The 14,147-nt window shown below is 40.8% G+C and overlaps 1 protein-coding gene across 1 annotated transcript in view; it reads left to right on the forward strand.

The window, feature by feature from the left end:
- Positions 1 to 14,147, forward strand: part of MACROD2 (mono-ADP ribosylhydrolase 2) — a 2,142,907-nt gene that overhangs the window by 568,055 nt on the left and 1,560,705 nt on the right. Inside the window, exon 3 of the mRNA XM_044291259.1 lies at positions 12,230 to 12,259. Within this exon, the coding sequence (XP_044147194.1) occupies positions 12,230 to 12,259 (30 nt within the window). The remainder of the gene's footprint in view (positions 1 to 12,229; positions 12,260 to 14,147) is intronic.

Consider the following 14,147-nt stretch of genomic DNA (forward strand, 5'->3'; position numbering starts at 1 on the left):
CTCTTCAGATGCCTGTCGTTTCTGTATCAATGGTTAGCTGTGACAGTTTATTCAGTCATTATGTACTATATTCTTTATGGCACTTATGAGTTTACACTCCACACATATATGGATGATTGTCTTAGCACCCTATTCACTGCTGATCCAGCTGGTAGACTTGTAGACCTCTAGATAGCAGCATCCTCGCACCATTGTTTCGATTTTATCTTCATTCAAAGAGAAGAAGTAATAAAAATGTTGGGCAAAGAAATGATTACCAAGCCTAAGGGCGGCCATGCACGTTCAGTAGCTGTTGGCTGAATGATCGGGCGGCTATTCTATCCCCCCACCCCGACTCCCTCTCAGCTTCCCCATGCACATACATGTTTGGCTCAGCCAAACATGTATGTTTATTCAATGGGGAGAGCAGAGAAAATATTTACTTTGGCTGATCTTTCTCTCACCTGACATCATGTGATGGGAGACTGTGTTGGAGGATTTGACTTACAATAAACTATTGTGTATGGGTCCTTAAGGATCCTTTAAAGGGATTGGACACTATATAGTACTAGCGACACGTGCTGGGAACAGCATTAGGTGTTAAACCACCTGTGCCAATGTCTGATGGTTTAATATGCCTATTTTATGATTACTCAAAGGTCTGTTTTTAAGGGTTTGAATTGTTTATAAGCAGATTGACCCCCACAAGGAGCGGTTGATGTTCAGATTTGGAAAAAAATTCCAGACAAGGGAGGGGAATTTATTAAAGACCGTCATTTTATGCCGCTCTATATCTCCCACGCCTCCATAGGATGAGCTTGATTTATGAGGAAAAGCACCCTGTGATCTACACTAGTTCATACCTGGTGTAGATTTCATTTTGCGCCAGAAAACTGATGTAAATTAAGATAAATAAGCCCAAATCAATGTGGCAGATTCATAATAGCCCAGCAGTATACACCAGGCTACGATAACCAGGCTCGCTGTGTATGCTGCATCTGATTTATGATGAGATGTAAACCTAGTCATATGTTAAGCACAGACTCCGGCGTCCCTTGCATCTGAACAGGGGCCGGCGTGGATTTCAGTGTTCTTCTACTCCAGAAAACTGACTCCACATCCTCGCTGACCTTGCCATGCCCCCTTTTCGGGAATGTGGCAAGGCCAGCAGAGAAACGGCACCTGCGCAAAAATTTGTGTGCAAGTTGAAAAAGTTTCAAACATTCTATTTTAATGATCAATGTGGACCAGTCACTTTTTGGAAACTGGCGAGGGCAGCATAGAAATGCTACTTGCACCCATATGGCTTTTTTTGCTAGAAAATTGGCGTAGGGGGAGTGATGTTTAATTTATATACAAAAAGGGTATAAAAAGACCTCCACAAAATTAGATAAAATCCCCTGATCCTCCTTATATTCTCACCTGCATCCCAGCACTGTGCTCCCAAAATCACTGATCCATCAGTGATCACACAGGGAGAGGTACTGCCGATAATCTGGTATTGCAAATCATCTGGTGATTTATCGGCTGCATGATTATACGAGCCAATTATTGGGAATGAGCCTTCCCAGTGGTATTCCCTTCATTTGTTGCATACCCTCTGACTCCTGTATCCTCAGGGGTAGACTGGGAACTTTAAGTGGCCCTGGAAAAAATAAATCCTAAAAGTGGCCCCATGGTGTAGGGGTCCAGATTGACAGAAAGTAGGGCAACACAATTAGGCAGGGTCAGCAATACCAATAGTGCAAAATACTATTCCATCAGAACCATATACTATAGTTGCAGCACAATATATTGCAGAAAAAGCTGTCCCATTGTGATGGCCATCAAGAGATGCGATTTTCTGTCCTCCTCCAGTTGTTTCTGATTAAGATATGGAGCAGGGGCCTCCTGATGCAGGCGAAAGCAGTTAAAGTTCATAAGGGTATGTGTGGTTGTTGGCCGGGTACATGAGTACCTGATTCTCACTGTTAATTACCGCTGAGAGCTCATTATGTAACCAGCCAGAGGCAGAGAGAAGGGTTTGGGTGGCTCATTGGGCATTGACCCACCAGAAAATTTCCCTATATTATATAGTCTATACTTGGGACAATACTATATGTAATGCTAGAGGAAAAAGACGAGCAGAGATAACAGGGAACAACATGTAGCTGCAGTCCGGGGGTTGCTGGATACACCAGATCCAATGAAAGTGCAAGATAATCAGCTCAAAAAGGTCCAGACCGCGCCTGACGCAGAGTTACAATGTGAAAGCCAGTGGCTTAAGGTGATCAGTTATTTACTGTACAGTTCACGCGTTTCAGGGAATACAATAGCCTCCTCTTCAAATATCTGGACTATACATCTCTGTGCTTTTGCATTGCTTCCATTTTTAAATGAAGTTGATATTGTGATTGTGTATAAAAAAATGTATGATCTCTTTACCAAGAATTTCAGTTCTGAAGTACTATTTCCATTCAGTTCACCACATCCCCCTGTGTTATATTCTATATGTTTTGGTAATGTTGATCATATAACCTTTCTAAAATGAATAACTGCAGAAAGGCACAGGAGGATGCGTTCCACGACGTCACTCTGTAAAAGAACCTTAATATATTCACTCTTCCTGCGTCTATCACACCTTAAGGTACAGCGCTCGCAGCAGAAAAGGAACATATTGATTAGAGCAACTGCTGGCGGCTGCTAACCTGTTGATTTACAGGTGGGTGGGGGGTCTCATGGGCACAAGCTGCCAACTAGCAGCACAGTGCTCTAAGACACAATCCAATACAATAGAATCAGCAAGGACCTGAGAGCAAGTGCCGAAATGAAAATGGATTGCATGACAAAAGGGAAAAGTTTTAGCAGTTTTTCTTCTTGTTTTATGCATTTTTTTTCTTCTAATTTGTACTCGAGCTCCGAGAGTCTTATTACTTTATACTCTTTAAAGCTTGCAGAAATATTTTTTGTAAAAGGTTCATCCAGAATTTTTTTTTTTGTTTCATTAATTTTTTTTCTTTTACATAAAATATAAAAAGGAAACAGTTGTGTTAACTGATAACCTAGCGCTATGAATATACACAGAAGTATGGTTTAAAGAGTAAGATATTTCCTTTTTTTTTTAAATAGAAGAAACTTTGTAATGTATTTTATTATAGAAAAATTGTTACTTCCCCTCTTATCAGACTCCTCTTCTGTCCCCGTCTTCAGTAACACTCAATTAAATAGTGTCACCTTCTGTTTGTTCTTTACCTTATTTTTCATTCACCTCACAGAAGTGGACTCGCGCGCTCAGTTTAAATCTTCAGCTTTGACAAGCCTTGTCTTCTGTTATAAGCTCTCATAGTAAAAGGATAAGAACTTCAGCAGAAGAACACACCCCTTAGAAAGGATATGCCAGCCTGAAATAAATCTAGCTGAACAAATGGAGCTATGAATGGAGAGATATTTTGATCCATATGACGTACAGAGTCAGTTCTAGGTTTGTTAGAAAGAGATTGTCATGTACTATACAATGACTAATTTTCATTTTTAACACCAATCATGGCATAACCCTTAATTTCACCTATATAGTAGTCCCAGATCATTGATTTAAATAAAAATAAAAATTGGTGGCTTTTAGGGGCTGCTTGACATCACATCCAACTTCCAGCAACAGGAGGTCCTCATGTCCCCATCCAATTTTCATAACTTTTCCTACATCCTTGTTTGCTCAGATTGCTTCATTTATGTAGACCACATCCCCTTGCAGGTCCTCTCACCGTTAAAGGATATTAATGACCTTTCATCAATATATGATTGTTGGGGGTCCGACTCACCAGAGAGATGCGGCCCCTTCAAACAGCTGATTGGTGGAGGTGGGATAGATCATTGAAAGGGCCCCACACATGACAATACGCATCCCATTTTCTGCTATTGGCGTGCGTTACACAGTACCACCTGTGACTCAAGAGAAGTCACAATTACAGGCCTTTGTTGCCATGTAGCTCCAACCTTAAATGACCCCTATGGATTTTCAACCTCTCATCAAGTTGTGCAAACATATTCCATGTAGGTTAGTAAATATTTTCAGCAGTAACTCTGTGGCCATTTAAATGTCTGACGTTCCGTTGTCCCCTATAAGCCACAGTAAACCTCTTAATTACACAGTAAGTCTTCACTAGGGATGAGCGAAGTCGATCCACATAAAATTTCGGTCCATTACTGTGCGGAGCTCTGTACAGTATTAGAATGTATTGGTTCAGATGACCCAAAGTTATTACTACCTTAAAAGTAGTAAAAATTTGTCTATGAAATTATTACGTGAAGTCACTCGAGACTTCGCGAAGTAATAACTTCTGCTCATCTGAGCCAATACATTCTAGTACTGTACAGAGCGCTCGGTCCGTACAGTATTTGACCGAAGTTTAATGCAAATTGACTTCCCTAGTCTAAACCATGGGCTGGTTTATGGGGCAGTAAAAGGCGCTGAGTAATTTCTCTCATTCCTTTAAGATCCAAAGTAGCCAGCTAGCACAGGAACGCCACCTCCAGCTCTTCAGATGTGGGCTGCAAGTACAAGCTCTGTATCTCGTTGGTGGCGCGGTAACAGGTGGCACATCCTTTCTATAGAACATAACTGTGCCAGTCAGCTCTCCATATACTTCAGCTAATGGATTACATTTTTAAAGTAATAATATATGATTGTCTTTCTGTGTTATGATCCCCTTATGCCTCCGGGTACAGATATTCATATTGATTCCGTACACTGCCAGCGGTAAACGCCATCACCGTGGCTATGCAACTTGATATTGCTCAGCGTTTACAAAGCAACGGCGTATCAATAATGGATTTCAAGAGGACTGTGGTTATTGTAGCGTTAGATGATTGCTCTATTATACATAAAATATAATTATGTTAAAATGAAGGAGCAATGGAGGAAGACAGCCCCCCTGCTTCTAAACACAGCCGCTCAAAATTCTGCTTAGCCAAGTGTCTTGCTGTTCCCATTTTTCCTCAGCTGCCAGATCAAACAAAATGTAGTGACACGTAAGAAAGTCTCTGCAAGCATGTATGAGGCTATGTAGCCACCGCACTCATAAATTACCCAGCTCACGGTTCCCCTGCTCTGATGTTTTATTGATGAACTAAAATCTGTCTATAGTATCGACAAATGGCTCTTCTTTTATTTTACCGCTGTGACATTGATTAGTGTTTCTTAGGAATCATTTCCCCTATTAAAATGTTTAGAGCTGTTTTCTGACAAGTTTATAGATAACAAAATATATATCATGAGCTAACGAAGTAATGTACGTGGTGGTTTCTAGAACAGTCATAGTCTAAGGCCAGGTTCACATGTGACTGATTTGCTACAGATTTGCTGATGTAGATTTTTGTGCGGCAAATCCTCAGCATTCTACAGTACCAGCAGGTACTGTATAGGTGAGATGTTAACCCAGCCTTAAAGGGGGTATACACATTAATCTAACATTGATGAAAACTTATCATTTCAACCAATATGATCATTCATCGGGTGAAATTTAACAACAATGGTTTTAGCCAACCTTTTGAAAAAAGATAGGCCATGTTTTTAATTTTTGTCCAGTAGTCTGAAAAAGATCTTAAATTCAAAGAACGATCATTAGTGTTGAGCGAACTTTTGTTTTAAGTTCGGCGTCTAAAGTTCAGGTTATCGAAGAATCGTATTATGGATTCAAAATTCCTTTATGGTCCGTGGTAGCTGAATCCATAACCCGAACTTTAGACGCCGAACTTAAAACACAAGTTCGCTCAACACTAACGATCATTCATCAACGGGAGATCTTTCTTTGAAATAATGTTCCCAGAAGGATCTTTCGTCCATCTCCTGGTGTCATTAATTTTGTTGGACCAGTTTGAACAATTGTAACGGCCAGGGTCGTAGCTAAAGGCTCATGGGCCCTAGTGCAAGAGTTCAGCTTGGGCCCCCCTTCCCTCAAACCTTTGTGCTGCATGAGGCAAAAATTGAAACTGCACCCCCCCTCCTCTATACCAAATTCTTAGCCTAACCCCTTCTGTCCAGCCAGAGGTGTAAATTGCATACACGTTCTATAATACCAGTGTCTTCTTATGTGGCACAAGGGTCTTTGGGCCCCTCAGGCTCCTGGGCCCGGTAGCGACTGCTACCTCTGCACCCACTATAGCTACGCCTATAGACTATAACGTGTATGGCTGGGCCTGCGAAACAATTGTTCATCAGATGATTGTTTAATTGCTGTTCAACCATCACCCAACTTCTGTATGAAAGTTGGTAAGGATGATCTTTAATTGGTTCTAACAAATGGTTATCACGAGAAAAGTATTTAGCCCCTGATAAGTATTGGATTGTGGGGTCTGACCACTGGGAACCCTAGTTAGGTGGTCGCTCAGTTGTGGATGTGTTGGTCTGCCACTCCAGTCACATCTATGGGACTGAGGCAGTGATGGTTAATTTTTGAGTTAACCCCTTTAGTATCTGTGTCACCTAAATGATCATTCAATATCCATGCGTTGATTTATTACAATTTAGCAGACAGGCTTTAAAATCTTGATTGATCATTGATTGTATATTGTAATGGTTCATTAATAATTTTGTTTTAAGCAGGCCATACACCTTAGACCACATTAACATCTCTGTTTAGGCGATCCGGCAGGCTGTTCCAAGCACAGAGCAGCCTGCCAGATTCTCTACTTCGCAGCTGGTTCCCCATTGATTGCAATGAGTTCTGGCTGATTTCTGGTATAAATGACGGGTTTCAACTGGACAATAAACATTACATGCAATGTTTTTTTTTGTCCAGTCTCACGGCTGGCATTTGCGCCCGATCTCCAAAACTGAGATGTGAACGTAGCCTAAGATTAATCTTGCCCAAAGCAGCTGATTTTTGCAGAACTGGCCAAAATGTGTATCCTATGTTCTTGGAGAGAGAAGTTGCAGCAAGAGGACTCTGGCAGCAACTTATTCACCTGTCTTTATTGAGAACACATGAATACTCAGCTTAGCTAACCATTCATGTGTATAGGAGGTTGGAAGCGATGTCGGCTGAACGACCTAGCAATCACCTCCACTGTATGGGGACCAGCCATGGCTACTGCAGTTACTCATCTAACGTACAGATTCATTGTTTCTGGGCAGCAGAGTACACTTCACAGAGCACGATCTTTCAGACTGTCCCTCTTGCGGTTGCCAGATAAAATATAAATTCACAACCTACTTTTTATCCTGTTAGGAATTTCTCTAGGTTTGGGCTAAAAACTGAAGAAAAACTCTTCAAATTTGTTCTTGTTGAGAATATGGCCAACAAGTGGCCAACTTGCCTTTCAATGTCAGACTGCAATCAGTGCTATGATAAAGGAGTAGGTTACGTCCTGTAAAAAAAATATAAAAAAATCACTGTATGCAAAAACGTTGTGCAATAACAAAATGGTCGCAATGTATGAGAGAGCTATAAAGAGCTCAAATTAGGAAAAGAGATGAACTCTACTGTTCTATAATATGCCGCAAGAGCAGACATGCTCCAACATGGTCAATACTATCAAGGTAAGATCCTGTACAGAAGAGCATCATTTAATTTGTCGCTCTTCTCATCTGTTTCTGATACACGAGTGGAGGCGAGATGGATGTTCCACGTAGAGAGCACTGATCTCATGAGAGAGATGTCAGCAAAGTGCTTCATGCAAACAGTAGAGCCAGGGACAAGCAAAGAGATGTACGTTGTCTACAAGTGTCCTACAGACCAGAGACAATTTTGCCCATTTAGTGAAAACCATATCGCTATCATTATACTTTTGTTAGGTCTAAGAGAGAAATCTTAATCTGGTAATCTTAATCTCACTACCCTACTTATTCATAACTTGCCTGCAAAAGAAAGCTTTAAATATACTTAAGGTACATTTAGATTGGCAGATTATCAAGAACGAACGTTCCTGCGAATATTCATTCCAGACAGTCGGCCTGTGTGAAGGCGCAGCAGATCTGTTGAATGAGCGAAAAGGCTTGTTCATCAGGTGATTGTTGTTCGTGCAGGCACCTAAATTGCTGTTCAGACAGCACGATCTGCTGCCCAGAAACAATGCAGCTGGATGAGGACGAGCGATCCAAAGATCCATCATCTTTATCCTGTACCGGTGATCACCACATGTAAATGCAGCGCTTTACCTACACTTAACAAGCAGCCGACTGTCGGGAGGGAAAACTTTGTTGCTCCTCTGCGCATGTAAATGAGCATTTACTGTATGAAATTGAATGGATCAGCCACTCTGGAACCTGTTCACGTGCCTGTCTTCGGAAATCCTACATTCGCCGATGTCTCATCCTTTGGTCAGAAAACCAGGTTTATGGTCTGGTCTAGTGTTGAGCAAACTTGTGTTTTAAGTTCGGCGTCTAAAGTTCGGGTTATCGAAGTATCCCGTTATGGATTCCGCTACCATGGACCATAACGGAATTTAGAATCCATAACGGGATACTTAGATAACCTGAACTCGAACTTTAGACGCCAAACTTAAAACACAAATTCGCTCAAAACTAGTCTGTTCTATGGACGGGCACATCTCTTCCACAGCCTAGGGCAAGAGTTGCTGTGGATGGTGCCAGAACTGATCATCTCCCTGGCACATTCGCAAACTCCAGAATCCACCTCTTCTATGCATACATCAACAAGACAAATAGTTCTGGTCCTGTCCACAGTACCTTCCCTGTCGTCAGCTGTGGAAGTGACATGCATAGTCCATAGAGCAGACTGGAAATCTGGTATTCGGAGTGATGGACGTGATGTTGCTGAATGTAAGATCCCCAAAGGGAGGTGCTTCACATGACCAAGTTCCAGAGTGTGCAACCAACAAAACTTCCAGACCGTAAGTATATTGGAAACTTTCTTCTTCAGGCCAGATATAATCAATTAAGGTCGGTTGATGTGTCCTTCTGGACTCACAACCTTTTTAATACTGATTAATTCTGATTATTTCCTTTATAATATTAAGTAATTTATTACTGTCTTATCTGGACTCCATGCGCATTGTATAATTCTAGTTTCAATTATAATTATTATTGACAGCAACCTATGGCTCCTCATCCCAAGCAGTGGTGACCTGTCCCTGCTGATATGTCATTCTTACAGAACCTCTGATGAGGTAACAAAGGGTAATTTAGCAGTCCTTTTTTTTTTTTTTTTTTTTTACAGATTACCTTTTTTAACCAAACAGCAGAGAAAAAGTCAAGCACAGTCACTTACTGTTTAGTGGGCTACTGGAGCCCCATTACATTAGCCCACTAGAGGTTTAACAAAGCAGAGGCACAAACAGGCATAGGGCGGTCTAGCCCATTCTGAGTTTTGAATTTCCGTTCTGTAATATGTATACCTTTCTCTAACGCCCACTGACTATATATGTTTTGGGGTATGATGCATAGTAATTATAAAACACAGTACTCTATATGCTGCATTTGTGGTCCATTGAACTCCATCTGTTTTGTGCCAAAAGGAGAAAGCAGCCTAAGCTGGGAGGATTAGTGAGCAGGAAAAATAAACTAATATATTTTTTTAAATTTTTGGTGAATTGTCTGTAGTAGAGATATCAGAAATTACAAAGCAAGAATCTTTTTTTCTACCAGTAACAGCGTCATGGGATGTGTCTGCTATTACAGTTTAGTCCCATTGACTTGAATGTAGATTAACTTACAACCCATAGACCTGTAGCACTGTTTCTGGAAAATATTGAAGGCTCCTTTTAAATGAGCCATTCAAATGATATGCAAAAGTACTGGTGTAGTCACCAGTATGTAATGCCTTATGTTTTACCTTGTAAGTCCATGCGAAGTATCAGAATGGAGGGTGATGAAGCAGAAGCCGACCATACTGTTATGTCCAGGCTCATGTGTATTACACCATTCCAGAACATAAAATGCTGACACCTTTGTACATGTTTAGACTATAAATGGCATGAGAATAAAACTACTTAGTCTTAAGAAGAACTATGCACTGAATTATTATGCATTACTGGCATTTTTGCGATGTGCAGACACTGGATATACCGAATTTGAAGTCAAGTCACGACTTGTGACTACTTTGGTAGATTGTTACTGACGTTAAAATACTTCTTAAGATTGCTCACCTCTTGTTGACATTCAATGATGTCAATCATTCTGCTTTCCTGACACATGTGGCACTCCTCTCCTGGATTCACTCCTAACAGTTACATACTTTAGTGCCTGCAAATAAACTTCACAAGAGAACACTCCCAGGTGATTCATATGATAGTTTCCTCACCACAGGCACCCTAGTAAGAGAATTGGTCCAAGTATATCCATGAGTCAACAAGATTTTACTGAGATCTGATGTGGGTGCTCTTGCCCCACCAAAAAGACTACAGTTGATTTAATCAGAAGTAATCGGGGCATGCTGAGTGCTGTAAGCTTTCAACAGCATGAGAGCCATAGGTCTTTTTACAGCACAGTAAAAGAGAGGGAAGCGATCAGCAACCACTGCCCCGTTCTTCATTTAGGTCTTGTTCAGACTTCACAATTTGATGCTATTGCTGATGCATTTTATTTTTAGCTAAAGGATGGAAAAGTATAAAGGAGAAAGTATTTTGATATCAACTTTTGATTAAGAAAAGCAAGGAGGCAAACCCCCCAAAATCTCAAAAGCTACATAAAAAAACTCTGCTTTGTGAACTTGACTTCATAGTGTCGACATCAGCCACCTGGACACCAGTAATGTTCTGCATTTCAGCTCCTGGTCCAAAAGGATCAAATGAGTCTGAAATCGGAGTCACAAAGACTTATTGTCAACAGCATCATATTACAAAACACTAGGCATAATGAACATGTGCAGGAAGCTGTATGGTGGCAAACGTACGACAAATTCACACGTGGGAAGACAAACTTTCAGTGCCTCGGTGTAATAATGAGTATGCAAAGATCCACTTTTCCATGCATTTACCTATTTGAGTGCATTTAATTTACAAACCAGATTCCCAAAAAGTTGGGACACTATACAAATCGTGAATAAAACTGAATGCAATGATGTGGAGGTGCCAACTTCTAATATTTTATTCAGAATAGATCATAAATCACGGAACAAAAGTTTAAACTGAGAAAATATACCCTTTTAAGGGAAAAATATGTTGGATCAGAATTTCATGGTGTCAACAAATCCCCAAAAAGTTGGGACAAGGCCATTTTCACCACTGTGTGGCATCTCCCCTTCTTCTTACAACACTCAACAGACGTCTGGGGACCGAGGAGACCAGTTTCTCAAGTTTAGAAATAGGAATGCTCTCCCATTCTTGTCTAATACAGGCCTCTAACTGTTCAATTGTCTTGGGCCTTCTTTGTTGCACCTTCCTCTTTATGATGCGCCAAATGTTCTCTATAGGTGAAAGATCTTAGGAGACCAATTCCCACTTGGGGGGGCCCTCTTTATTGACGGTTGGGTATGAGCGGAGCCAGGTTTTGTGAGACAGGGATTTGGAGCTCCTTCACTCGCGCCGGGACTGGAAGTTGTGATGGACTATTCTGAGGATCGGCCATCATTTAGTAAAGGCTGGAGAACCCCTTTAAAACTGTAACTTTTAAAATGGATATTGTACTAGTTCTGCTTATGTCAATTATGGCTAGAAAACCATGATTAAGAATATTCTAATGCTTGGGTCAATGTATCAATGGTATGACAGTGTGCATTTTATACAGCATCTCAGGGTCTCAATATTTAGAAATGTTTCGCTTGATATTAAAAGTATAATTTTACGATTTGAAACAAATGATAATTGTGTCATACCATTTCTAAGTATCGCTTTTCAATGACCGTTCCATTGAGCAACAAAGTACCTCTCAAGGTTGAGTAAGTCGGCTCAGATTTTTTTCTTACGGATCTTAAATTGAAAGTGTTTTTCCTTTCTTTGTCATAGTTAATTAATCCTGTTTTCTGCCTTCTACTACCCTGGTCTTCCAATCTCATTCCAAACGAAATGTCTTCAAAGAAAGGGATGGTATTTAGACAATGTGAGATTTTTTTCCAGGAGACATTGTTCTGTGAAAATGTTATATCTTGACAGAGTTTTAATTAAATACTTTATGATTCATCATCTGAAGTGTGGTATGAAACTGTTGATGCACAGGCTGTGAAAATAATTTAGGTTCAGTTTGGGGGAATTCTTTTTTTGCGGTGGGTATAAAGTCCACATCTATGAACTGTCACGAAGTGCATCATCGTGCAACTCTGTTGCAGATTGTAATTAATGGCATTGTAATTTAATATGGTTTGTTTTTCTTTTTCAGCAAACTCAAGTCTTCTTGGCGGTGGGGGAGGTAAGTCTTTTATTTAAAAAAGATTGTATTGTATATCTGCATCTATATAGATGTGTAAGTACTAGTTTTGTTATACTTATGACTGTGACATTGTTATCATATGCAATGTAAAGCGGGAAGTAGAACAAACAAAAAGGAAAGAAAATGTAAGAACTAGGGTGGCCCGACTGGAAAATTGCATTGAATCCTAGAAATCCCTAAATGTTTGTCTAGGAAGTCCATAATTTTGTTAAAGAGAATCATGGATTTGAATTGGCACTTGAGGTAATGATCTACTACGCTGTATGGCCAAATGTATGTGAACAGCTGACCATCATATATATATGTGCTTGTGGAATATTCCAATCCAAAACCTTGAGCGCTAATATGGAGTTGGGAGCCCTTATTATAGCTTTAACGGCCTCCACTCTTCTGGGAAAGGGTTTACAAAAGATAATGAAGAAATTTCACCAACTGACCTGAGTATTTCAGTACCATGCATTCTACTATCAGCGTTTGTCTATGGAGGTTGCATGGCTGTGTGCATGATTTTGTTTGCAACGGGTGTGGCTGAAGCATCTGAATTTAGTAATTACCTTCTTTATGCTCTTGGTTGGGTTACTCTATGCCAATATTGGTGTAGATTGGCGTCTTTTAAGCTGTCTTTTAGGCATTCCCTCTGTGCTAAGAGCAAATACTTGCTTAAGACACAAAATAAATCTGGTGCAAGTCATGCACACCAGCTTGTTGACTCGCTCATTCTGGCTCCACTAATCCACTGGTTTCACTAATCCCCTAGCAATGGCTTTCTCTTGTACAAAACCAGTCACAGACTTGCTGGATTATTATACATTTACGGTTATCTGGTGCAAGGACCACTATACAGATATCAGTTTAAAGAATATACATTTAATAAAGTAATAAAAGCTTATATGGATATGGGGCTCATGTGTTGTAAAACTTAAGGCTCCTAGAGTTTGTTAAATAATCTTAAAGGGGTGGTGGGGTTTTATTGCATTTATGGGGTCTGACTCCCAGCCCCCCTGCCGATCAGCTCCTTGAAGAAAACGTAGCACTGAGGTTGCAGCACCAAGAAGCACAAGCCATAGGGTTATGCTAAAATCTTCAGATGATCACATTTTTAAGCATCAGGTCCAATCTTTGTCATTTGGGAGGGGCATAAAAGCCAGATTGAAAGCAAAGTTTTTTTGCCACATGAAACCTCAAAAATTGGATCAAGTTGTGTATGATAATTGTATGATGCCTACTGTTCATCGGCATGCTAGTTATCGCCAATTGTTTCTAACTTAGAGGGACAGAATGCTTAAACTGCGAGATCCTGGTTTATCACTCCAGCTATGCGCCTACATCGAGATGTCAGCACTGTTCATTGTTGCATGGCAAACAACGACACTCAAATGATAGCAAGAGGTACACATAGGTGAATATTTGCACAGATGTGTGGTTGCTGGACCCCTCTAGTCTTCATTTCCGGTACACTAACAGCTAGGCATTACATTGATTTGGTCGTGGAACCAGTGGTGTGGCTATTTCTCTAAAGTGTCTCAGGAGCAGTTTTTCAACAGGACAATGCCACACTGCATGTTGCTCGTGCTACAGTGAGCAGCCCATGTGATCTAAATGTATTACCATGGTCAGGGGTGCACCACCCATGAGGCCAGGTGAGGCGATAGCCTCAGGCAGCACCAGGTAGGGGCAAGAGGGGGCAGCCGAAGGGTCATGGGCTGAAGGGAAGGGGTTAGGTTAAGAAATTGGCATTGGGAAGGTAGGGGCGCCATTTCAGTTTTTGCCTCAGGCAGCAGAAAGGTTAGGTGCACCCCTGACCATGGTCTGCAGTGTCTCCAGAACTGTCTCCAATCAAACACATCTGGGACGTCTTTGGTTGGCA

The sequence above is a fragment of the Bufo gargarizans genome, chromosome 4 (assembly GCF_014858855.1).
Source record: "Bufo gargarizans isolate SCDJY-AF-19 chromosome 4, ASM1485885v1, whole genome shotgun sequence".
Taxonomy (NCBI): domain Eukaryota; kingdom Metazoa; phylum Chordata; class Amphibia; order Anura; family Bufonidae; genus Bufo; species Bufo gargarizans.